Source organism: Leiobunum rupestre, chromosome 1 (genome assembly GCF_980474605.1).
Source record: "Leiobunum rupestre chromosome 1, qqLeiRupe1.1.hap1, whole genome shotgun sequence".
NCBI lineage: Eukaryota > Metazoa > Arthropoda > Arachnida > Opiliones > Sclerosomatidae > Leiobunum > Leiobunum rupestre.
The window spans coordinates 86,157,696-86,184,216 of NC_143384.1; the positions used below are offsets into that span (position 1 = coordinate 86,157,696).

Genomic DNA, 26,521 nt, shown 5'->3' on the forward strand with positions numbered 1-26,521 from the left:
TACTTTACATGAAATATTTAAATCATAAAAACTTCGCCATGAGGTCCGCCCGGTTACGGGCAAAGACTATATAACGCTTCGCTTACTAGACAGGCGTGTTCCTAGGAAAACTTGTTAACACCTCTGTAGCACTGTAAAAGCTGGGGTAATATTTATACCCGCGGCTAGAGGCGCCACTAGTAACACAGCTCAAGCTAGGGGAAATTTTGGGCCAGCGTCGAGATGGAGCCACAATCGGTATGCAAGTTGAGCCATAGAACACGCCTGTCTAGTAAGCGAAGCGTTATATAGTCTTTGGTTACGGGTATTCTTATATCCAAAGACTATATAACGCTTCGCTTACTAGACAGGCGTGTTCTATGGCTCAACTTGCATACCGATTGTGGCTCCATCTCGACGCTGGCCCAAAATTTCCCCTAGCTTGAGCTGTGTTACTAGTGGCGCCTCTAGCCGCGGGTATAAATATTACCCCAGCTTTTACAGTGCTACAGAGGTGTTAACAAGTTTTCCTAGGAACACGCCTGTCTAGTAAGCGAAGCGTTATATAGTCTTTGCTTATATCCGCTTCTGCTATAAAGTTTCCGGGAGCTTTGTTCGAGCACGGTCAACGGTTCGAGGTTTTGTTTGTCTGTTATTTAGGTAAGTTTTATATTGTAAATTTATCTTGTTATTTTATTGGAAAGGCGTTTTATGATTAGCACGGTTTATAATTGTTTTAGTGTCGAGTGTTAAGTATGGTCTTTAAGTTGGTTTCGTATGAATCGTATCTGAAATATTAGAAATTTTGGGCCTTTGCCAATGTGGGTACATCCTCGGGCACATCTCTGGAACGGGACCTACTAAAAGGCACACCGGGCATACCTGTTAGCCAAAGAATAAGCCAAGGTAAGAGCGAACTTGGCCAGCCTATACACATCGTTTTAACTTCATTTTCGCGCAATGTTTTGAATGTTTATCCATTTTAACGACATTTTTATTTAGTTTAAATTACTTTAAATGTTGAAATTAAATTAACTCAATTTAAACTTGACATTTCATTGTTTTTACTTCATTTCCGGCTATTTTTTCAATGAGCCGGTATACCTGCGCTTAGAGGAGGCATACCTGCGCCAAAGGGGGCGTCAATTCAAAAATCTAATTTTAAATAAAAAATAATCTGATTTAAATAACCATCGAATGCCAACTTTTAGGGGCCCATTGGCGGAGTTTTTGAATTTTTATAAAAGTCACGAAAACTTTGAATGTTAGATATTAAGATATTCGCGCTCTGTTTGCTGCCAAGGCCAGAATTCGAGACAAAGCGGTATTGGATGATGACGGCTCCTAACAGGGGGGGGGGGAACAATATTATAAGCATATACCTTGTTAAATCTAGAACCATTAATGGTTTTAGGTTAAATAGGCTGCGTCAGAAAAAATGACGGCGATCTCCCAGATAAACCAAAGAAGAAAATATTCTACTTATTCATTACAAAATATTAATCTACTACAATCTATGTTTATTAATATAAAAGAGGGTGTCTGAAATTGCTCTGACATTGTTTATTTCTGAAAACGTAAATTGACCCTTAAATACTCAGATTGTATTGATTAAATATTAGGTATAGTGAACACTTCAATTTGTTATGATAAATGATAAATTCGGGCACCCTGTATTTTAATTTTTTGTCTTCAATCGAAAATAAAATTATAACAATTTAGTAATCGAATATGGCAGTATTCCTTGGTCATAAAGAGATGAACATAATAGGGAAAACTTAGTTCTTCTCCGGGGCATTTATTGTTACTAAGAGATTGTATTAGTTTACCAAGATGACGTCAGGGTGTAACCTAAATGCCCAAGAGTAGAATTAGCCAAACACGATTTATAGCAGCGGATAAATTAATATAACGTTTTTTCTTTGCTATTTACACCGGTCTAGCGAGCAGGAGTACAAAGTTGTCCATCAAGCGTCCTAATAATGAAAATAGTTCCTGGTGTAAAATGGGGCAGCGATTAATTTGGAGAAGCTTTAAACATTCCGTCCCGGTGTAAGCGAATAATTTTGGCTTATGATTATTATACCCTTGTGCTAATTTACAACAAGTATTCAGTTACAATATGTAGGCTTTGAAACCTCGACCAATCGGACCTCTATAGGAGCAACAAACACGCGAGGAGAACACTCCCTAGCCCTTTCTCGCGTACAATTTTAATAGGACGTGCATTTTGGAAAAGCATTTGTTGATAATTGTACTTTCTATTTTGGCTGTAATCCATTGTTTTAATCTTTGTCAATGAAGGTAATAATAATAATAATAGTCAGCTTGGCTAATACCCAAGGCACCACCTTAGGCCTAAGTCATCATGCGACTTTTGAAGCCCTTAATTCAGGTGGCCGGGTTACAATGCGTAGGAGGGTGGTGGCAAGCCCTGCATGCCACGAGATCGAGCCAACAGCTCCCTACACTAACTATTACTGTTAACCTCGACAAGTTTTTATGGAAGGGGAAACCTAAGAACTCGGGGGAAAACCCCTTACAAGTCGCTAGCTGACTTAGCCCTTTAAGTTATAATTGTAAAAAGTCTAATTGAAAATTAAATTAAGCTGAAATTGACTGTTCCGAACTTTTCCTTTTCAATGAGCAATTTACGCACGAACATCTTTGGGTGGTGTGTTGGTTGCTCCTAGTTTGAACTCACCTGCCGACAAAGACATCTATTAAGCCCTAAAGGTACCACACTGGAGCCGCCACAATCTTAAGGTTAGATGCATTATATAAATCCGTGTGAGAGCACTTTCTATCGCCCAGGCATCTAAGATGCCGGCAAAGGCGAATTTATAATGGTCTGTCTCGCTATCAACATTATATGAAAAGGCTTCACACGTTCCTTAATTAACATTTAATGGGCTTGGCTAAGTTCGGTTTCTTAAGAGCGAAAACGGGGTTTTAGGACCCACGTGCTAATGTTATAATTTGCTTTTGTAACTAGGGTATTACTGACCAGTAATATCAATTTTCTACCTTTTAAAACCGGTCTCTGTTCATTAAATTTGGTTCTTTGACGATTTAAAACTGTTTTACAATTTTAATTCTGGGTTTAAGTTAAAATAATACACTTCATCTGGAATCCAGAGTTGCAGGGGCGTAGGAACGTTTTGGAAGTTGAATGGGGCAAGTCAACCCTTGGTAAATAATCTGCGGTATGGGAACAGAATTACTTTGTTGTATGAGTTAATAAACTAATAATAATAAATTTGAAAATTTTAATGTTAAATGAGTAGTGAAGAAAATAAATATAAATATGGATACCTTTGTGGGCAAAATTTGACCAAAGATTTTGTGTTAAAAATTGGAGCAGTGGACTGTGATTTGAAAGCAGAATGACGTCATTCTGTTGTTCACAGGAGTATTTTTTAATACTATTTCCATTAATTTGACAAATTAATCAACAATAAAAAATATATATGTCCCTTTAAGGCCGCACCTCTAACGAGCTCTAAACTGTTTTTTCAGTTCGAAAAAATATACCATAAGTTAATCATTAACTTATGTATATACCCATTTATGAGAATTGGTGGCTTGGAAAATTTGGTTGAGTCACTCTTGTAATTTTTTTAAAAATATTAAAAATGAAATGTTTGTATCAATAAAAGTTTGTCGATAATTGTGCCAGTTTTTCAAAAAAAAAAGGAAACAAAAATAAATTTAATATTTTTTACAATATTTTTGGAAATACTACTGAAATTAAATACTATTATAAATAATTATAAGTGAAAAATATAGCAATTACAAAATTCTTAGTTATTTTTTTGTTACTAGATGGCGGTATAAAAATTGGATTAAATGTTCAAACTAAAATTTTAAATACTAATAAATTTAAACACCATTATGAATAATCAATTTATATTAAGTGAAAAATACAGCAATTCCGAAATTCTTAGTTATATTAAGTGAAAAATACAACAATTCCAAAAATCCCAAAATTCTTAGTTATTTTTTTATACGAGATGGCGTTGGGAGCCTAAAATTAATGAAAATGACAAGAGAATGAATTCTAGGAATATAAGTAATATTATTCGAGGAATTTAAGTAAAATAATTTATTTGTTATAAAAAGAAGAGAAAATTTTCAAACTGAAAGTAAAATTAAATGAAAACAAGTTGGCAAGCCAAAATATACCTCTCCTCGGAAGAGGTTTTAATTTTAAATGAAGCGTAACTGTATCCGTGGTTCTGCGGTAAAACGCTCACCTGTCGTTCAAGAGGGCTCGGGTTCGAATCCCGATCGATTAAAAAATTATACTACACCGAATAACAAAAAGAGGGCGCTTTTGGAAAAACCTTTTCCCTGATTCTAAGAAACTGCGTACGCAGTTATTACCCTTTGCCTCAAAAATGCGAACGCGTTCGCTGACCTGACAGGCAGACAGACAGACACGGTGGTTGTATAACCCCTCCTAGGGTACAAAGTCCCCTCGGAGAGGTAAAAATATTAACGGATTCGAGATTCGATCTTTCATCCGTTCGCTCCAAAGTTCACGTCCTTAACCATTCACCGGCCTCTCCGATGGGTCGATTGTTTAAAAAGTAAAATACCGAGAACGCGGCTCCCGCTTTCTTCGGAATTTTTATCTCTCCTAGGGTACTTTGCACCCTGGAGGGGTATTACAATCTCCGTGTCTGTCTGTCGGTCTGTCTGTCCTGCGAACGCGTTCGCATTTTCCGTGCAAAGGTTAATCATTGCGTACGCAGTTTCTCGAAATCTCTGCGTTCGCAGTTTCTCGAAGGGTTGGCAAAACCACCGTGTGACGGTGAGCGTTAACGGATTCATTTGCGGTTTGGTTTGGTTTCGATGGTGTTTTTACCTCTCCGAGGGGACAAAGTCCCCTAGGAGGGGTTATACAACGACCGTGTCTGTAGGTGGGTCTGTGGGTGGGTCTGTCTGTGGCTCTGTGGGTCTGTCAGGACTGCGAACGCGTTCGCATTTTCGGTGCAAAGTGTAATCACTGCGTACGCAGTTTCTCAAAGAGTTGGCAAAACCACCGTGTGACGGTGAGCGTTAACGGATGCATTTGCGGTTTGGTTTGGATGGTGTTTTTTCGCTCACCGTCGTGACGGTTTGGTGTATTACGTTTTTGTAATGTTTATGCGTAGGTTGTGAGTGTTGAATTTGTTGTGTTTGTGTTCTGATGGTTGAGTCTGTTGTGTTTATATGGGCGTTTTCTCTCCAACTTCTTCTTAATGACTTTGGGTCGGACCGAGTGCTGAGTGTAATGCTACCTCTCAACGTCCAATGGCAGGGTTTCCACCAGTTGTACACGGTATTCGTCTTAGTATCAATTTGCGATCGCATCGGGCGGGATTTGAACCCGAGACCTCCTGATTGACAGGCGGACGTTCTACCACAGAACCACCCACACTTGTTACGCCTTATTGAAAATTAGACCTTCAGCTTTATCGGAAGCGTATTTAATAGAGTACGAAATTTTGGTTTAATTGAAATAGAATTGAAATTGAAATTATTGCATCGAAGAAATTCTAATTTAGCGTTTCTCTATTGATTAAAAACAAATGCGCCACCCAGGTTACGAACCCAGACCATTCGGCTTGGCAGTCGAGCGCTCTACCATAGAACCACCGATAGCTGCTTAGATTCACTGAAATTAAGACAGGCATCGTAAGCATAATAGGTAATAAAGTCTTTTTTTATTAATGAATTTATGAAGGCCTAATCTGGTATTTCTTAAAGGTTAAATCTTGTTTTAGCGCAGTCAGCCGAGATTAGAGGGTTAAAGGGTAGACCCTGTGGGTGGTCCACTTTCTTAACGACCTATATATAGTTCTGTTAATTCAAAGGAGATAATTTAACGTTAATTGCTTTAAGAGCTGGCGGTTAGTCAAGTGGCTCTCTGTGCTTTGTTGATGGTAAGGTTTTTGCTTCTTGTAAATACATTTGGTGTGGATATTTGGATATCTACGATTTCTAACGCAGTCAATGATTTCTTGGGTGTGCGAGTCATTATATGATATTGGAAATTGGACGGCATTGGTCTTTTTCATGTGGTATGCGTCACAACGTCAACAGTAAGTGAACGAGTCGTCCACTACCAGATATCTACGGTATCTTCATCAAGGGCGAGTGTTGAAATAAAATGAGCGTTAAAGATGCGGCAAGTATTTCGTAAGCGAGTAATTCCAAAAAGCCTCTGTAGATATTTCTTTCATTAAAATTTGCTTCGTATTATATTTAACTGATAAACTTGTTCTGTAAAAGGGTTTAATTCAATTGTGCATTGTTATAGTACGTCTAACTTACTGTTGTAACTACTTAACTTATGATATTCTGAATAAATTAAAATTGGTCGTTTCGTCTCAATTATTTTAATTATAATTAAAATTTTATACCGGGCGGGATAGAAATGGGTTAATATTTTTAACAAATAACTCTAAATTGCGGATATATATCTTTAAGGGTTATCTCGAGAAATTAATACCACTAGGGACAATTCTTCCGAGGAGAGGTATATTTTGGCTTGCTAACTTGTTTCGTTAACGCTCACCGATGGTTTTAACTCAGTTGGATTTTGTATTTCGTTTTTGTAATGTTTATGCGTAGGTTGTGAATGTTGAGCTCGTGTTATGACGGTTGTGAGTGTTGAGTTTGTTGTGTTTGTGTTTTGATGGTTGTGCATGTTGAGTTCGTGTTATGACGGTTGTGGGTGTTGAGTTTGTGGTGTTTGTGTTATGATGGTTGGGGATATTCAGTCTGTTGTGTTTGCACGGGCGATTTCTCTCCAACTTCTTCTTAATGACTTTGGGACGGACCGAATGCTGAGTGTTATGCAACCTCTCAACGTCCAATGGCAGGGTTTCCACCAATTGTTCACGGTATTCGTCTTAGTATCAATTTGCGATTTATTGGGGCCGGCAAGAGATTTACTCTAACCACTCAGCCACCAACGCTTGTTAAGTTACGGTGTTTTTCTAAAAAACAGCTTTGGCGAATGTCATTTACAAAGTTATAACGTTAGGTACTATAATTTATTCTACATCATTTTAAATATTTATAAATTATATTAATCTTATATTTAATGGAATATTTATAAATTATATTAATCTTATATTTAATTAAATATTTAATGAAATATTTATAAATTATATTAATCTTATATTTAATTAAATATTAATAAATTATATTAATCTTATATTTAATTAAATATTTATAAATTATATTAATCTTATATTTTATTAAATATTAATAAAATTGATTCGTTGCCGCTGTGTTATTGTTTCCTTTTACGTTGTGTTATAAATCTGTAATATATTATTCAATGACGTTGTTGAACTCTTTAATTGTCAGTAGGTTTAATTTTTCGGATACGCTTTTTTGTTGTGCTTTTTAACTGATCCAGATAACGTTCTTTTTTGTCTAATCTTTGGTATTGTTGGTTTTTTCTGTCTTATATTTTTATCTACTATTTTTTAAGTTTATTTCGTTTTCCCCGCAAAATCGTCTAGTCTAAGAGGAGCTTTTAAGAGCGTAAGTCATGCCCAAAAGCTTATCCGGTTTCATTATAATAACGTGAAAAATCGTATTGGTGAATGGTAAGGTGTTGCGCTTCTTGATATTATATTTTCTATTGCTTGATTTCTAAGTATTTGAACTAATTTATGGCTTGACTGCGTTATAATATTTTTCTATGAGTTTTGTTTCTGAAGTCTAATTGATTGGGTTGTTATTGTGTATTTTTCTATTCGTTATTTTTATTTTTTGATACTCTAATATTTGTAACTGGATATAGTATAACGTTACTTCTGCGTATTTCGAATGTGCGTGACGTGGAGGACATTTTCACGTTTTGTTAGGATCAGTTTTTTTTTATTTTAAATATCTTTCGTTTTATTTGTATTTTATTTCGTTTTTTCAGTCGTTTATTTTTATCGAGTTGTATACATCGTGCGCTTACACTTATGTTGGTCTGGTTTTTAACTGGGTCGTCATTACTTCGTAATTTATTTTAAACATTTTCTCGACTGATTAAGATGTTTAATTTGAAATAAAATGAGCGTTAAAGATGCGGCAAGTATTTCGTAAGCGAGAAAAATACAAATACCCTCTGTAGATATTTCTTTTATTAAAATTGGGTTCGTATTATATTTAACTGATAAACTTGTACCGTAAATAGGGTTAAATTCAATTGTGCATTGTTTTAGTACGTCTAACTCGCTGTTGTAACCACTTAATTTATAATATTCTGAATAAATTATACTCGGTTGTTTCGTCTCAATTATTTTAATTATAAATAAAATTTTATACCGGGCGGGATTGAACCGGTACGTTTTTAGTAAATAACTCGGAATTTCGGAGATATATCTCGAAAAATTAATATCGTTAGGGGCAATTCTTCCGAGGAGAAGTATATTTTAGCTTGCCAACTTGTCATTAATGTGGTTACTTTGGTTTTATATTTTGAGATATGCGCTGTTGTTTAGCCTTCACTTTTCAGTTAAAGTTTTTTTGTGTGCGATATTAGCCAGGAATTGTTAACGGTAAGGTGTTTTTGGTTTGTTCTATTACTATTTTCATTACCGTGGGTATATGAATTGATATTTTTTGAATTACCTTGTTGTTGGATTGGGTTATTATTATAAATTTTTATTTGCATATTTCCGTTAATGCAATGTTTATTTCTGTGGATATTTAGATTGACTTGTTCTTGATTCCTGAGTATTTTAATTAACTTATTACTTAGTTGGGTTAACGGATAAATTTGCGATTGCGTTAAGTTTTTTTTTCGTTAACGCCCACCGTCGCTACGTTTGTTATGTGTGCGTATTCACCAACTCTTTCTTATTGACATTTGGGACGGACTGAGTGTTATGGCAACCTCTCAACTTCCAATGGCAGGGTTTCCACCAATTGTTTACGGGATTCGTCTTAGTATCAATTTGCGATCGCATCGGGCGGGATTTGAACCCGAGACCTCCTGCTTGACAGGCGGACGTTCTACCACAGAACCACCGACACTTGTTACGCTTCATTGAAAATTAGACCTTCAGCTTTATCGGAAGCGTATTTAATAGAGTACGAAATTTTGGTTTAATTGAAATAGAATTGAAATTGAAATTATTGCATCGAAGAAATTCTAATTTAGCGTTTTCTCTATTGATTAAAAACAAATGCGCCACCCATGTTTCGAACCCAGGCCATTCGGCTTAGGTAAGACACTCATCGTAAGCATAATAGGCAATAAAGTCTTTTTTTATGAATTAATTTATGAAGGCCTAATCTGTTTTTTTTTACGAATGAAATTTTAAAGGTCAAATCTTGTTTTGGCGCAGTCAGCCGAGATAAGAGGGTTAAAGGGTAGACCCTGTGGGTGGTCAACTTTGTTAGTTTTTTGTTGTTTATTTACGGGTTTTATTATCGACCTATATTTAATTGTGTTTATGCAAAGCCGATAATTTAACGTTTATTTCTTTAAGAGCTGTCGGTAGTCAAGTGGCTATCTGTGCTTTGTTGATGGTAAGGTTTTTGCTTCTTGTAAATACATTTGGTGTGGATATTTGGATATCTACGATTTCTAACGCCGTCAATGATTTCCTGGGTGCGCGAGTCATTATATGATATTGGAAATTGGATGGTATTGGTCTTTTTCATGCTGTATGTGTCACAACGTCAACTGGAAGTTTAAAGTGTTGAAATAAAATGAGCGTTAAAGATCCGGCAAGTATTTTGTAAGCGAGAAAAATAGAAATACCATCTGTAGATATATCTTTCATTAAAATTTGCTTCGTATTATATTCAACTGATAAACATGTACTGTAAAAAGGGTTAAATTCAATTGTGCATTGTTTTAGTAAGTCTAACTCGCTGTTGTAACTGCTTAATTTATAATATTCTGAATAAATTATCAATTATATAAATTAAAATTAAAATTTTATACCGGGCAGGGATTGAACCGAAAATACGTTTTTCGTAAATAACTCTGAATCGCGGAGATATCTTTGGGGGTCGTGTCGAGAAATTAATACCACTAGGGACCATTCTTCCGAGGAGAGGTATATTTTGGCTTGCCAACTTGTTATAGTTATTTTTCTTGTTGATTATGTGGAGGATAATTCATGGCTACGATTTTTTATTTGCATTGATTTTTATCGGCTTCGTTGGGTTGTCGTCATGAGACCAAGCAATTTTTACTTAAAATTTTATTTTTTCGCTTTAACTTGGGTTTTTACATATAAATTTGATTGATTAAAACCTATAATACAATAGGTTGGTTTTTCTCTATAAAATAGGATCTTGCACGTATATTTTACTTTTCGTGAGCGTTCTAATAACTTTAAATTTTGTATTTTCTATTCCTCATTTTGTTGCTTTGGTAATTTAATAACGTTTTGAGTCTAAAGTTGGTTTTTAGTTCTATTGATATTGGAATTTGTTTAACATTTGTAATATTTATTATAATTATTATAAAAAACAATCTACTGGTTGGATAGCACCGGGATAACATTTTTTTGGGGGACGCTCTGAATATGGCGAAATATAATTGAGTACCGTGTCCAGTAGTTAATACACCCAAGGGAAAATTCTTCCGACGAGAGGTATATTTTGGCAAACTTGCCAACTTGTTGTTGTTTGTATCCAAATTTGGCTGCAGATGAAACTACACACTCTTTTTCGTGTCATCATTGTGGCTAATTCGACTAACTGGCGCCCAATGATAAAGTTGTTCGTCCGTTCTGATTTATTTTAGCTAATATTTTAATTTATATTTGTTTTAGGCCTTTGTATGAACAACACTTGTTCATGAATTCAAAAGAGCCTTTGATTCAGAGTGAAACTGGCAAAATGAGCAAACGAGAAGAGAAGGTGCACAAGTGCTCAGAATGCGTTTACGCAACGAACTATAAGTGTAATTTCATTAACCACAGAAGAACTCACACGGGCGAGAAACGCTTCCAGTGTGACCAGTGTAACTTCGCATATGCAGAAAAGGGTGCATTTATTGACCACAGAAGAACTCACACGGGCGAGAAACCCTTCCAGTGTGACAAGTGTAACTTCGCATTTGCACACAAGAGTGCATTGATTTGCCATAGAAGAACTCACACGGGCGAGAAACCTTTCCAGTGTGACCAGTGTCACTTCGCATTTGCACAAAAGGGTGCATTGATTTGCCACAGAAGAACTCACGCGGGTGAGAAACCCTTCCAGTGTGACCAATGTATCTTCACATCTGCACAGAAGGGGGATTTGACTTGCCACAGAAGAACTCACACGGGTGAGAAACCCTTCCAGTGTGACCAGTGTAACTTCGCATTTGCACACAAGGGTACATTGATCGGCCACAGAAGAACTCACACGGGCCAGAAACCCTTCCAGTGTGACCAGTGTAGCTTCGCATCGGCATGGAAGAGGGATTTGACTGACCACAGAAGAACTCACTCGGGCGAGAAACCTTTCCAGTGTGGCCAGTGTAACTACGCGTCTGCACGAAAGGGGGATTTAATTCTCCACAGAAGAACTCACACGGGCGAGAAACCATTCCGATGTGACCAGTGTAACTACGCGTCTGCACGAAAGGGGATTTAATTCGCCACATTAGAACTCACTCGGGCGAGAAACCCTCCCAGTGTGACCAGTCTGCTCAGAAGTGGGATTTGTTAAGTTTGAAAACAACACAATCGGGAGGAAATCCCTTAGGATGCACAAAGTGCGGATACTGGACCAGACATAAGAAGAGTTTACTTCTCCACGAAATAAGACATCACTCTCACGGTATAAAGGCCCACAAATGCCCCACTCGCGAACTAAACTTCGCTACCCAGAAAACCCACGAAGCTCACCGTCGAATTCATGGTCGGTCTGGAAACCAAATTGGCGCCTAGAACAGTCATCACCAAGAAACAGTGCGCCAGTCCAAGCCTCGTCAATCTGACCCTGTGGGAGGTCGATATTGTTTGGTTCGTCTGCGACGTTTAACGACGGAACAGATTGAATCTCTGACTGAAAAGCTCCACTGCACCCACGCCGTGAAAGTTAAATTTGCCCAAACTGACGCAGACGCCGCAACCGTCGAGAGAGAAATGGTGTTTGGCTCCAATTGTCTCAACGTCGATGTTTGTTGCGTCAAACAAGAGCCTTTTTACGACTTCATCGAGCAAGTTCCGTTTGCGACCGTCGAATATCGGACACTTGAAGACAATAATGAGAGTGTTCTAAGGAACCCAGACACCCTGATTAAGGTCGAGTACCTTCCCGAAGAAGAAAATATTTGTTTTTGATTTAAGACATTTTACATTTGAGTATCATATTTTAAATTAAATTAGGAATTGAGCAAGCAAATTAGTTTCCAAAGCATATTTATGTAAAATAATCACATGCAAATTAAGTACTTAAAAACAACAACACCCACTTCTTGTACAATAAAAGTTTTTATTTTTAAAAACGACAACTAGTTTCGTTACCCCTACGGGAACATCATCAGGTCAATAAAAACTTGTATTGTACAAGAAGTGGATGTTGTTGTTTTTAAGTGATTTTATGTACAAGTGTCTTCATTAATTTTAATTTTAATGCAAATTAAGTAGTTTGTAGTGTTAGCCAATGCCTCGAAAAAAAATTAATTCGTAGGCGTCTACGAAGACGAATTTTGCATTTGTAAACTTAAATAAATTGTTCTTTTTAAATTCGAGATATTTGTTTTCATTAAAATTATTTGTTATGGCAACATAAGTGGTATTTACAGGTGTAACACATCCAGGAACTGTTTTTGCGGTTGAAAAACTTTCCAGCAGATGAACCATTCGTTTATGTACTGCAATTTACTACTACCCGGAAATGATCAAATTGGCGTTTACTCTGTTTTGCCACGAGTTAGCCGATGAGTTTCTTCTCAATTTTATTTTAAACTAAATTAACGTTATTAACAACAAATATAATAATAACCTTTCTTCTAGCCAAAGGAGCCGAGGAGAGTGTTGTGTCGTATGGTTTCTCTGGAAACGGTTCCTACGGGCAGCTCCACCCATACAAGTGCTGCCCATATCTACGCCCCTGTAACCCTGTTCCTACGAGTCATCGTATAACATCGAAAAAAGTGTTACCGCATATTAAGTAGCGCCTCCCATTTGGGCGCGTGACTTGGGTAAACCTTTTGTGTCTCGAAACACGTAATTCAATAGCTCCACCCTCAAATTTCAAACTATTCCATGTTCCATTGACGTGTCAGTAAAGAATCAATTATAGACCCGCGCTAGCTCCGAATGCTAACCTGCTAAACAATCAAAGATTAAGTTTAACCACATGAAAAGCCCATGACCAAGCTTTATAACAAAACGCGCGATGCCTTTAAAGGAACTTCGAAACTATCCACCTCCCTGTAGAAGACAATACACAGTTCCAATGTCAAAGGTCAAATATTCGGAGACAGATGGCGCTTGAATTCTGAATCTTGGATTTGGAACGAAACTCAAACATCACAATGGTGCGTACACGGGCTGTAAGGTCCCGTGAATTAGACATAAATCTCACTTCAAATTAAAATTTCTTAATACAACTGTAAACGTACTTAAAAAATGATCAGCACTTACTCAAAATATTATTTTCAACCAAGTCGGTCTTAATTAAAAACAATTGTAGGTTAAAAGTCGAGAATCGCCAGAAATTACTTAAAGTGACCTTGTTATTTGTAGCTTTACGATTGCACTTTTTTTTTCACAGAAGCTTTGTGGAATATGTTTGTGGTTTTCTAGAAGGTAATGGCAGTTTAAACAAAACCAACTTTTCGTACATACTTCGTTTTGTATGTACCTTCAATTTTCTTACTTTTGTTTTCATTTCGATATTTTTTATACCTGTTGGTAAGCTGCTCTGAGACACAAATATTTTGTTATCCGAAATAAAATTAATATTTATCGATCTGTATATTACAATTTTATATTATCCGACAACTAATTATCAGTAACAGCTTCTTTCGTTTCCTATCCACTTTTTATATTGAATCATCAAAGACATAGAGAGAACGCAAAGTATTTGCAATAAAATATTACTAATAACATGTTAAGGATTTCTATGTAGTATTTATACGTTGGTAATAGAATTGGTTTAGAATTTTACTTTTCATATATTTTATTTGGGAATATTAGTACTTTACAATGCTGTGGTTTTACGTCGTCGCTTCAGGCAAATACAAAAACTAAAATTCAGACAGAAAGATATAGCTAGTGAAATTACGCAAAGAAATATCCCTGAATATGTATAAATCGCTGACATACTTCGCAGCTTAGAACCAGTTTTTAAATGGTTATATTAGAGAGGTTAAGCAGAGCTCTTTAGAATTTTGAACGACAACGTCGAGAGTCAAGTGATCATTCTCCACGGACTTACGTTTTCGGCGATTGACCCGAGCACCCCTTCGAAAGTTCGAATTATAAATTATGGGATAGTTCCAAATCACGGCGGGTAATAAAAAAACGCGTTTATTTTCTCTCCACCCCCATTTTTGGTTTCTAAATAAAATTAATGTTTGTGTTTGTGTTTGTTTTTATTAGAAAGTAAAATGAGCGAATATATGAGCTCTGAAATGAGCGAATATTTGAGCTCTTTAAATTTTAATGAGACAAAGAGATGAGCTGCGTCAGTATTTTTTAAAGAGCAGTTTTGAGCGAGCGCCTTGAAATATCATTTCAAATGAGCTAAAACGGACAAATTAACCGCCAAAATTTCAATTAATCGAAAAACAATTAATTAACTGTTTATTTATTATTCACGACTATTATACGATTTAATACGCAACAAATAAGTTTTATTCTGATAATTTTCGAATATGGATATTAAAGAAATGAACCGAAAATTTCTTATCTGAACACCGAGCCCTATTTATATACATTAAAAAAAGCGTTCAGTGCTAAGCTTAATCTCCAAATACTCCTTTCCTTTCCGGTGTTTTTTCCACAAATTCTGCAACGATTTCATCTAGATTTAGTTCTACGGACGCACATGGATAATCAATAAATGTGTTCACCGTTTCTGGGTCATCGTTGACCGCGAATACGTTTTAACACGCCTTAGAAGAGCTAAAGGATCTCTCCCCACCAGCAGCTGAGGCCAGTACGGTTTTTAGCAAGCATATTCGTTTAACCACTTCACCAGTTTATCCACACTCGTAATATTTAATTATTTCGTTATCACTGACCACAAGAGGAAATAGGGGAGAGTGTAGCATGGATTAAACACTAATCCATGAGTGTAGCTCTTAAAACAAAAATGACCTTTCCCTTCGCTTGCTACCTTGTTTGTTTGAGGGGCTCAATCTTGACAAACTTCCAATAAAGACGCGCGTAAGTCATGGGACCCCAACGTCATTCTTCTCGGGAATATAGTGCTGACCGAGTCTGGTATACGTTTATCCATGGACGCAATATAAGAGGACGAGTAAACCCCCCTTTTTTTAAACCCCGCGTACCGATCAAGCTCTGACTCATCGAAGAAGTCTCTCAAGGCCATTCCAGAGACATCTACGGGCCATTTTGGGAAAATTTAAAAATGGCGCGTGTGTTTCGCTCGGCACGATTACCAGATCAAAAAAAGCCAAAATATGTTTGTCACACGGAGCATTCATACACAATAAGGTATGTAATTTTGATTACAAGTAATATTATTCAATGTTTAACAAATTACGTTCATTTTAAAACTTATAAATTGGTAAAAATATGATAATCTTCATCTTTTTTTAAGCCTTGTATTGCCTTTGATTTTCAAATGTAATAATTTATACAGACCAGAAAATAAGAAAGAAGAGTTGGAGATAGATATAAATGTTGATTTCTTAGTATTATTACCTAACCCTGACGAAGATAGTAGTGTAAAATCTGGATCAACAAATAACTACCTTACTAGTGAAAAATTCCAGCAAAAATATGTTATTTTGAAAGAAAATATGCCCCTGCCTAAATCACCTCCAAATAAAAAAGTCAAAGCCATAGGAATAACCAAAACAAGTAAGTTGTTTCTTCATATACAGGGTCTTTTTTTTTGCTCGGAAAAGTGTTTTTTTTCAAAAACTATTTATAGTACCGATTTCAAATTTGGAAGGTCAATTCTCTATACCGGGGGACATCAGTTTGAGAAATTTGAGCGTTTTCGGTAATGTTTTTCACCAATTTTGAAAAATTATTTTTCGACCACTAGGTGCGAGATAAAAAATTTCTATTATAAAGTTGTAGGCCGTCATCGAAAACCCTTAAAAATTGTTCACTCGACGAAAAAAAAATTATTTATCAGTGAAAATTCGAGCTTGAAAAATTTACAAGTTGGTGAAGCCAAATTACGATTGTTTGAAACGATAATTGAAACCGAATTACCTAATCCAGTTGAAACTTTGGTTAAAAAAACGACCGGATTTAAAAAACACGAGGCTATAGGTCAATCCTAAACATGCATTGGGTATTTAAAGGAAAACTTTGGGAGATTATTATCAGTGTTTGATAATATTTCGAACAATGCCTCGTTATTCAGTAGCTGAGCGTACCGAGATAGTTGCCATTTACTATGGAGAAGCAGCGCAAAACCTTAGAAGAGTGACTGAAATCTTCGCAGAAAGACATCCAAATGGAGCACCATCTGTAAATACAGTAAGACGAGCAATTCACGATTTCAATCAATTTGGTAACTTGCAACCTAGGTTTCGCGGATTGGGTCAACCGGATTTAGACTTCGAGAACCATGTACTCGCGTACTTTGTGGCATATCCTCGTCACAGTTGCGCTAACGCCGCTGCTGATTTGGGTTGTTCTGCAAATCGTGTGTGGAAAATTCTTCGTAAGAATCGCTATCACCCATACAGAGCTACGCTCCACCAAGGACTAATTGACGGAGACCATCAAAGCCGTATGAATTTAGCAACTGGTTACTAAATGCTGTCCAAGAAGATAGACAATTTTTGCGCCATGTTTTGTTCTCCGACGAAGCGTCATTTTCTAGAGATGGGCCCTTTAATCATCAAAACAGCCATCTTTGGTCTGACATCAACCCACATTGGGGTTTTGAATATCATCACCAGGTTCAATTTGAACGGGTCAATGTTTGGGTTGGACTTGTTGGAAACCGTTTGATTGGTCCCTTTTTCCTGCCGACGAACCTCAACGGCCAAAGGTATTTACATTTTCTACAGAACGAACTGAGTGACGCAATCGACGACCTTCCATTGGCTGAAAGACGTCAGTTGTGGTTTCAGCAAGATGGCGCCCCTCCGCATTTTTCCCGGCAAGTAACTGAGCACCTCAACAACGAGTTTCCTGAAAGGTGGATAGGGAGAAATGGTCCAGTGCATTGGCCAGCAAGGTCACCTGACCTAACACCGCTGGATTATTTTCTCTGGGGATTCGTTAAAGCAAAGGTATACGCCACGCCCATTGAAACTAGGGAGGAACTCATTAGACGAATAATCAGTGCTTGCCGAGACGTCACACCAGAAATGGTAGAGAAAGCGTTTGAGAACTTAATTGTCCGCGCACAAACCTGTGTTGCAGCCAATGGTGATATTATTGAAAATGTTTTGTAAAAATTTATGTGAATAAAATATCTGCATTTAAAAACCAAACGTGTACATTTTTTCAAGTGTGAAAACTCTACTACGTTTGTATTAGACTTGTTCCCTTTTCAATTATCGTTTCAAACAATCGTAATTTGGCTTCACCAACTTGTAAATTTTTCAAGCTCGAATTTTCACTGATAAATAATTTTTTTTTCGTCGAGTGAACAATTTTTAAGGGTTTTCGATGACGGCCTACAACTTTATAATAGAAAATTTTTATCTCGCACCTAGTGGTCGAAAAAGAATTTTTCAAAATTGGTGAAAAACATTACCGAAAACGCTCAAATTTCTCAAACTGATAGTTTGAAAAAAACACTTTTCCGAGCAAAAAAAAAGACCCTGTATATTATTTCAAAACAGCCATTTATACAGAATTTTTATCTAGAAATTTCCAAAGAAGAATTGCACGTCAATGTAGTTGAAAGCATGAAACAATTGTCTCAAATCTCATAAATACTCAGACCTAACTCTAGTCGTAGAAGAACTTTCTTGTATCGTGAAAGATAACAAATTCCCCCATTGAGAAAAAGGTTACCAAAGTTTAAGTGCTGTAACTGTAAGAGAAGCTAAAGGATTTTGGACAGACGCTCAACGATTACAGTCAAATGATAACATAGTTCAAGAAACTATTTGTTATATATCTTCATTTGCTCTTCCAATACTACAATTCTTGTTATTGTTTTCAAAATCAAAGTATAAACCCTTTTTTACCCTAGATTTTTATTTGTATGTATTTTCACTTGAAAATATTTTGCGCTGCAGAATTTCTACGTTGCCTGCTTAACCTGCTAGAAGTTCATGTAGAAAAAGTTGAAGCAAGCGCTAAGCCTGTAAAAATTAAAGAATCTGATGTCCTACACTCTTAAAAAAATGGTTTTTTAATGGTATATTAAGGGTGTAATATCTGTAAAAAACACTCTTTAATGTTAATTTAAACGCCCTAAAGGGATTTTTATTGTCCCAAAGTAAAAACTTGAAAAGGTGTATAAAGGGTGTTATAATACCCCGTAAATTGAGTGATTTAACACCTGGTAAGGTGTAGCTCCCTTAAGGCAGTAGTTTAGTACCCTAAAAGGAGTATTTTAACACTTTAAAGGGAGTATTGTAGCACCCTTACGGCAGTAGTTTAGAACCTTAAAGGGAGTATTTAAAAACTTTAAAGGGAGTATTTTAGAACCCTTAAGAGAGTATTGTAGAACCCTGAAGGGGGTATTGTAACACCCTGAAGTGAGTCGTTTGGTACCCTGAAAGGAGTGGTCTTGTACCCTAGAGGGAGTAGATAATAACCCTGAAGGGAATAGTTTTATACCACAAACTATTAACAAAGAAACCAAAACGGAGGACATAAGCACCCCAAACAGTGTAAATAAACACCCTAGCAGGAAAACTGCTTTTTAAGGTGTAGAATAACATCCTTTATAAACCTGTTAAGGGGTTAAATATGGGACAAGAAAAACCCCTTAAAGGTTTGAAAATACACCCTTTTTTTAAGAGTGTAGTCAAAATTGATCATAAAGAAGAAATTAGGAAGCTGCAAATTCTCTATTACGTTGCCGGCTCAGCAGTAAACTCCGTTTGTAGGAGTAAAAAGATTTCTCAAGACTTCAATCTCAGAGAGAGTCTTGCTGTAAAAGGTTCGTTTGAGGAAATTAAGAAATACCTGGAAAATGAATTACCAAATTTAGAGATAACTGGTTGGGTAACACTCAACAACAGAGGCGGTCTTCTTTATGTAAAAAAAAGATACTTTAATTTTTTTAAATTATTGATAAAATGGTCGATTGTTTCTATAATGGCAATGGAACAGCTCTAATGGTAAACAATCCTAAAAGAAGGGAATTAGCTAAAAGTTGCATCCTCAAAAATTACAAAGTTAAACAGATCTGGTGTGATTTGCTGCAGTATTCTAACGTGCCAGTTGAAAAACAAATTTTCATTCTTAACAAATTGATAGAAAGCTACCTAAGGTTAAGGGGAAATGGTCTTCAATTATACTTGCGTGTAAAATATTTTGGAGCAAAACAAGAAAATTTAAGGTCGTAGGCTAGTTTAAGAAAATCTTTAAAGGAAAATAAGGGAAAGCGCAATAAAAATGCACCTGATAAAAATAAAAACAATATTGTTAAAGATTTTAGTCTACCTGTTAAGATAAAGGGTATAGTCAACGACAATGGCTGTGATATTTATTTAGTTTAAGCCTAACAGGAAAAAAATTTACATTTTAGACATGTTTAGAACCAAAACCAGCCTCAAAAAAGCAATACGTAATAAATCGTTATTTATGATGAACTACTTAATGATCTCGTTTTAAGAAAACTAAAAAATGCATTTAGTTTTAGTTTTAATCTAAACTGGGAATAAACAGGCAATAAAAAAATGGCATTATATTACAAAACTCAGTGTCTACTAATCATTTCAACTAATTTTCCACTAATGTGTTTCCACTTTCTTGGTTTAGATTGTTAGTTAGTACAAAATTAGCATTTTTCTTAAGGATAAATCGTACAATTGCTGGAACTGATTCAGCTGAAATTAAGTTTGCATATAAATATAATGATTAACATTTGTAATAAACTAATTATCCAAATCATTATATTACCCGTTATATAAAATCCTTCAATAGTCTCTCTACTTAGTCATTTTCTTTTTCTCAACTGCAGAGACTGACATTGGCAATTGGTCTACTTCTGCTTGCCATTCTTTGAAATACTGTAAAAAAGGTTCTTCTAGCCACTAAACAAAACAAATTAATTTTCAAATTAATAGTATATTTTGTTAAATATACCTTCAGTCTTTCTTCATTTTCATTGAAATATGCAAGCAAGTTTGGTTTCTTCTTAATAAGTCCTTCTTTTCAATTTCTGGAATTCATACAGTCGAAATATTTATCCATCAATCTAATGAGTTTTGACTGTTTCCCGACACTCTTCTTTAAACTCTAATTCCAATGCATTTGCCACTGTGCTGCTAAAGACTTGGGCTGCCAGATACACTCTCATTCTAGAGTGCGAATCCAAGCAGACATGATCTTTCGTTAGTTTTGGAACAAGTTTAATGGTACGTTGAATGTCCAACGCATACAATCGTACAAGATGCGTCCATTGAATTTTTATACCACTTTCGATGAGGTTTTTCGTCTAGAATGAAAGTTGCTGTTACTCACATCATTCCTAGCAGTCTTCATAATTTGTGCAGGATCACAAATAAAATAGATATAACGTTTTTCGTCGCAGTCATATGTATTTTCCCAACAAAAACCATTATTTACAAAATTACGGAACTTTTTTCTATTGGTGCTGGCTCCATCTGCAATCACGCTTAACACTTAATTCCATGAAATTCTAGTTTAGATATTGCTTCTGACACAATTCGGTGAAGACTATCTGTGCTGAGGTCACTCTTTACATGGGAAGTATGCAAGTGGAAACTTAAATTTACCAGTAAAGCTTTTAATCATAATTTGAAGTACATGCGTCGCAACTTCAGGTAAATTATCGTCTTGTATTTTTAACTTCAAATTTTCATTGCCAGTGGTATCCAAGTTGCTAAGACCAACTAACTCCCCTGTACTGGCTCTGTAAATTATGTCTTCTTTGATCTTCATTTCATCTATTATGACTGAAACGTACCGCTGATGCTCTTCGGGGCAAGCTTTGTAAAGCATGTCTACTGCTTGAATTAAGCTTGCGTTACTGAAGTCAGAGTTTAGTCCAACATGAGAGGCATGATTATATAGTGTCCTTTTTGAAGGCCACTCAAACAATCCGCTTGAAAGAATAGCATTGTACGCTGATGAGGATTTGATGGGATATTTTTTGGGTTTAACAGGCAAAGTTAAACTTTTGAAACATAGGAGATATCTGAAATTATTTAATATTATGCATTATTCACAAAGTAATCGGCCTCAAATAGAGGCTTCAATAAAACGTCTCCAAGGAAATGGGCGAGAGGTAATATTTCCGTGAGCCAGGACCTGCAAGGCACTGTTTATATAGTGCTTGTTAAAATAATGGCAACGTTTCACCTATACGGTATCCAACAAGTGCCCCCTTTTAACCAGGTAGCTTTTGTTTTTGACATAATAAGGCTTAGCAAAAATACTACGTTCTATTTATAGGTGAAAAGGTTCTACTACTTCCAACTATATAAACAGTCCTTGCCGGTCCTGCCTCTCGTAAATATTACTTCTTTGTGATTTCCTTGAAGGATGTTTTATTTAAGCTCCTATAGTCCTTTAAATAAAAGATAATTCATAGCCGATTATAGAGTTTGTGCAGCTGCGACTGGACATATAAATGGTTTGTCTATGGTTTCTTTTTATACTACGCATAGAACTGACAGCACTTTTCAACAGGGGGGGGGGAAAGAGAGCCATAGAGGGTTTTATTTAACCGCCTATTGCGTAATTTAGAACGCATTATATGCTTTTCTAAAATTTACATTTATAAACGTTATGATAACTCGTCACCGAAATAAGTCCAGGTTTGGTCTACGGCGTCAGGCTCTTCAGGAAAGCCGAGGTAGTTCCTATGATCAGATCGTTCAAATTGCTCTGTGTAACACAAAACCATGGAACTTCTATAGAAGCTCAGTGTAAAATTATAACAAAATGCAATTTTAACTTTTTACAGCTTCTATTACATCCATCAATACACTGATACCAAAAATAAATCAGATAGTCTAATAAGAGTGTCGTTCTCGAAGCGCAGGCTTCTATATGAAATTTTCGATGGACACAAAATTTCTGAAGCCGAATTTCCTAATATCATAAGAAGTACATGTAGTACTATTGTGAGTGAAAAATGTCCGTGAAATAATAATTATAATAATTTATTTTTATAAGCAAACGTTACCATGATTTGTAAGAAACTACAATGAGGAAGAGTGCCGTGATTTGCACAAAGCCATAACAAACGTCATTTTAAGAAAAACTAAGTTTTGTTACTTTTTTCAATAACCAACTTCATCCTGGATTTTCTTTAAAATATCCAGTAGTATTTTTCCTGTTCTTTTTAAATATCAAGTTTCTGATTGGTTTCTGCGGTTCCTTCATGCTGCTTTTGAAGATAAATTTCTATGGGCATGGTAGTTTTTGGGTATTAAATTTTCACGAAGGCATTAATTAATGCTTTTGCGCCAATTATTTATGGATAATCAGATAATTTCCGAATATAACTTGCTCAAAAGCATTATATTAGTGCTGTTAATTTTTCGAAAAAATAAAATGCGGAAAAATTTCCAGGAAATTTCCCGAATCGCGGAAAATTTTCAGTTAAGCAGTTTAAACTAGTCTAGAGGTTTTGTTTTACTTTTAGATTCCAAAAAATTAGGCGAAAATGCCGCTTTATTTCAATTTGTAAACAATATAATAGACTAATCATGGAATGAAAACTTTTTGTTATTTTTTCGGAAAAAGGCCTCAGTCATTTTCAGGAAAAGTTTCCAACTTACAACATAAATAAATTTGTGTAAATTATGTATCGTAATCTGAAAATATTACAGATAATGTTCATAAAATTATTTACAAGTTAAGTTAGTTACATTAATTGTAGCCTGTTGTAAAAAGCTTAGAGCGCGCTCGGCGGGAAAATTTCGGAAAAAAAAGCGCCTTGATTGCGGCCGCTACGCTACGTGTTGCTGCCATTTTCCGATATTTTCCCGCTGAGTTCGCGCTAAACTTCTTACAAGGATGCTGGCGCATTAATCCCTCCTACTTCGCCTCCCTTCCTATCCTCCTTGGATATTCCACCGGCGTTATTAAAACCCATATCAAGCCTAGAAGAGTTAGGCCTAGGCTCAAAAGAATCTGCAAGGACTCCAACTTTGTAGATGCGCCAGAAAAACTCAACCTGAATTTCAACTATTTTTACAATAAACCTGTTTCTTTTATATGACAATGCAAATTTATTTTCGAACGTGAGTCACCGAGAACTTCATTAATTTGCAAATTAATTACATTAACAGAACTTTACACTATATTTTAGTTTATTTTAGCTCAAGCCTTGGTTAATCAAAACGGTTTGTTTACTAAAATAATGGCCGTCGGTTTATCAGACGTAGAGCTAATTGGGCGACGGAATTATCGGCATTTGAGATTCGATGACGTCAAATATTACGTAGGGTACGGATGACGCAATAGCTGTGAAACAAACCGTTAGTGAAAAAATAGAGCTAGTAGCATGCCGGGAGTAGTGGCTCACTCCTGTAATCCCAGGCGTCCGGGAGGCAGAGTTTGTGGATGGTCGTGTGAGGACGACTACCAATTCCCCAACGGGTGGTCGGAATACGTCCGCCACGGGTGTCCCCACCCCTGTCCCCACGTATCCCCCCCGTTGGCGTGGCCGTTACACATATCTCGCCCTGATTAATCAGATGGTGTTTCGCCGGGCTCGCGGTCTTCTCAGACTCAAATCAGCCCTTTCTTCCTTGAATAAAAAAAAAGAGCTAGCAGCATACTTAATCGTTCCACACGCTCTGTGTGCGTGCGCGTGCGAATGGGCTGGCATGTAAGAGTGAATGGTACGTGAATGTAACTAAAAAATAGCTTTAGTCAATAAAAACTATTTTAAGACGGAGTCACGATAAGGTCAAAGAAATAGTGCATCAAGGTTTTTCAAAAAAGGCTCGACTAAAATAAAATGCCGGTGAGCTGCGAGTTACGTTTAAAAGAACGAGGATCACAAATTGTCTATTTATTAATCTATTACTATGGTTATTACTTCTTTATGAGCTATTTTATCCATATTTTAAGTCATTTGTATACTGTTCATCTATACAATTACTTAATTTGCGATCCAATAAGCTTTGGATATGAACCAAGGAATAACCATCACCTCAACTGGCTTCCTCGTTTCTCTTTAATAACGGCGCGCAATACACGCTCGATACAATCGGGAGCTAATTCCAATTGGCACGTGACACCGAGCGTGCATCGCGCACCGTTATTAAAGAGAAACGAGGAAGCCCCCTAATGTGCTGCCGTGATTTGCACAAAGACATTTACGACAATTTTTTACATTTTTATGTTTTAGTCTTGTTCTTATCTGATTAGGTCGATTATTTTTAGAGATCGGCGGAGCAGATAAATTAACTGGCAAAATTTCAATTAATCATAAAAATTGCGGTTAACCGTTTATCCATGGATATTATCCATGGACAAAAACGATTTAATATGGGAAAAAGCCAAAAATAACTGATTATTTTTTGGATAATTTTTGTTAATGGATATTATCCAAACAAACGGTTAATTGTTATCCAAACGCCGACCTCTAATTATTTTATTCCGTTTTTTTCACGGGATTACTTCGCAAAATGAAATTAAGCACCATTCATTACTTTGTACAAGAGCATTTTATAGATTTAGCGAATCAGCGATTGTAAATTTGGTACGCATGTTATCGATAACGTTTGCAGCAGCAGCTGCTCGTCTTTAAGACTTGGGCGTCAGGATGGCAGCCGCTGATTTCTTCTCTAGTCGATAATAATATTATAGTTAAAAGTTTGGACTATACAGTAGGTGATCCTGAAAAAGATCGGTGGTCACATGATTTGGTTACTTTCTGTCATACGGTTAAAGTATAAGAGCGCCCGCTGCTTTTCGAAAACAAATGAGAGGACGATAAACTGGTCTAATTAGACCTAGTAAATCAAATTTCTGTGGGTGAAATCTGATTTTACACTGATTCATAATATGCAAAAAGTTTTTTAAAATATTCTATGGGGAATTTTAGCCGTTTTTTGGGCGTTTCGGAACATAGTGATCCGTAGCAAGAAAGTGTTGCCAGCAGCCTCATTCCAAGTTTATTAGTGAGCTTTGGCCCCCATTGGGGAAAAAAGCGATCGGTGCTACGTCATCTGATCATATATATTAAGCGCGGTGTGCCTTCATTCCTTACTGAATAAACAAGTGAAACCAAATAAAACTCCGGCGACGTCACTCGCGTTTGCGCAATGAGATAAATTTTTATACTCGATTCTCACGACAAAATGGAGAAAGACGATTTGTTGCCTGACATCCAGTGACGCGTTTTTAGGGGGGAGACCAGATATCTTTCCCCGTTTTTTTTGAACGGGAGTGTTTGGTTTTTCTTGTATGAAAAAAGGCTGAATGTGCCAACCTACCAAGGATCCTATATGTTAGAAGGATAGGTAGCCCTCCAGCCAGCCCGTGTTTTCAAAACGACGGCAGCGCCGTCGATATTAAGAGAGCCTCTAAACGTGGGACGTCTTGTTTCTATTCCCTCAAGGACAAATTTTGGCGGCGCTTCCTCCATGTTTTCTCCTTGACGGAGTCTAAAGACGTATTCTCTATCGCGCATGACCCGCCGACGGCGCTGCCATTTTTCGTCCCTCGCCTCATATCCTTCTAAGATATAGGATCCTTGAACCTACATAAGATATTTTTCTAGGAACCTTGGAACTGTTGAACCTAGATTTGAAAAGATTTCGAAGCCGATTGAAACGGTTTGAAGATAATTAACGCGCTTCACACTAGCCTTTAAGAACCGTTTTCGACCGTTTTGGAATGGTCAACTTAAATTTTTGATCCAATTCGATAGAGTGATCATTGAAAAATTAAATTATACTTTTCAAAAATTATTTTGATTTCTCAAAACGATCCAAAACGGTTCTCAAAGTCTCTAGTGTGAACACTAGAGACTTTGACGAAAACGGTTTGAAGCGCCTTGAATCGATATGAGATAATGAGAGAAATGTGATCCGAGCTCGAAAGAGCTACAGATTTTCGAAAAACAGTCAAATTAATTAAATATTAAAATGACGATCATGATCAAATCTCATCCAAATTTTCAAATCCTTATCAAATCTCATCCAAATTTTCAAATCCCTATCAACTCTCATTGAAATTTGGAAATTCTGCAAGTTTTGTAAATTTATGAAATTTCGGTCAAATCTTCAAATCTGGACGAAAAAATTTGA

At 36.3% G+C, this 26,521-nt stretch overlaps 2 protein-coding genes across 2 annotated transcripts in view; both read left to right on the top strand.

The window, feature by feature from the left end:
* Positions 1-572: 572 nt before the first annotated feature.
* Positions 573-12,516, top strand: LOC149968656 (uncharacterized). The gene is made up of 2 exons (XM_090154967.1): positions 573-639; positions 10,770-12,516. Exon 2 carries the CDS (start codon positions 10,795-10,797, stop codon positions 11,578-11,580), a length of 786 nt encoding a protein of 261 aa, XP_090011093.1. The 5' UTR covers positions 573-639; positions 10,770-10,794; the 3' UTR covers positions 11,581-12,516.
* The window catches only part of LOC149968657 (uncharacterized), a 365,051-nt gene continuing 339,355 nt past the window's right edge, over positions 826-26,521 (top strand). The window contains exon 1 of the mRNA XM_090154962.1: positions 826-861. The gene's annotated coding sequence lies outside the window, so the exon portion shown is untranslated. The remainder of the gene's footprint in view (positions 862-26,521) is intronic.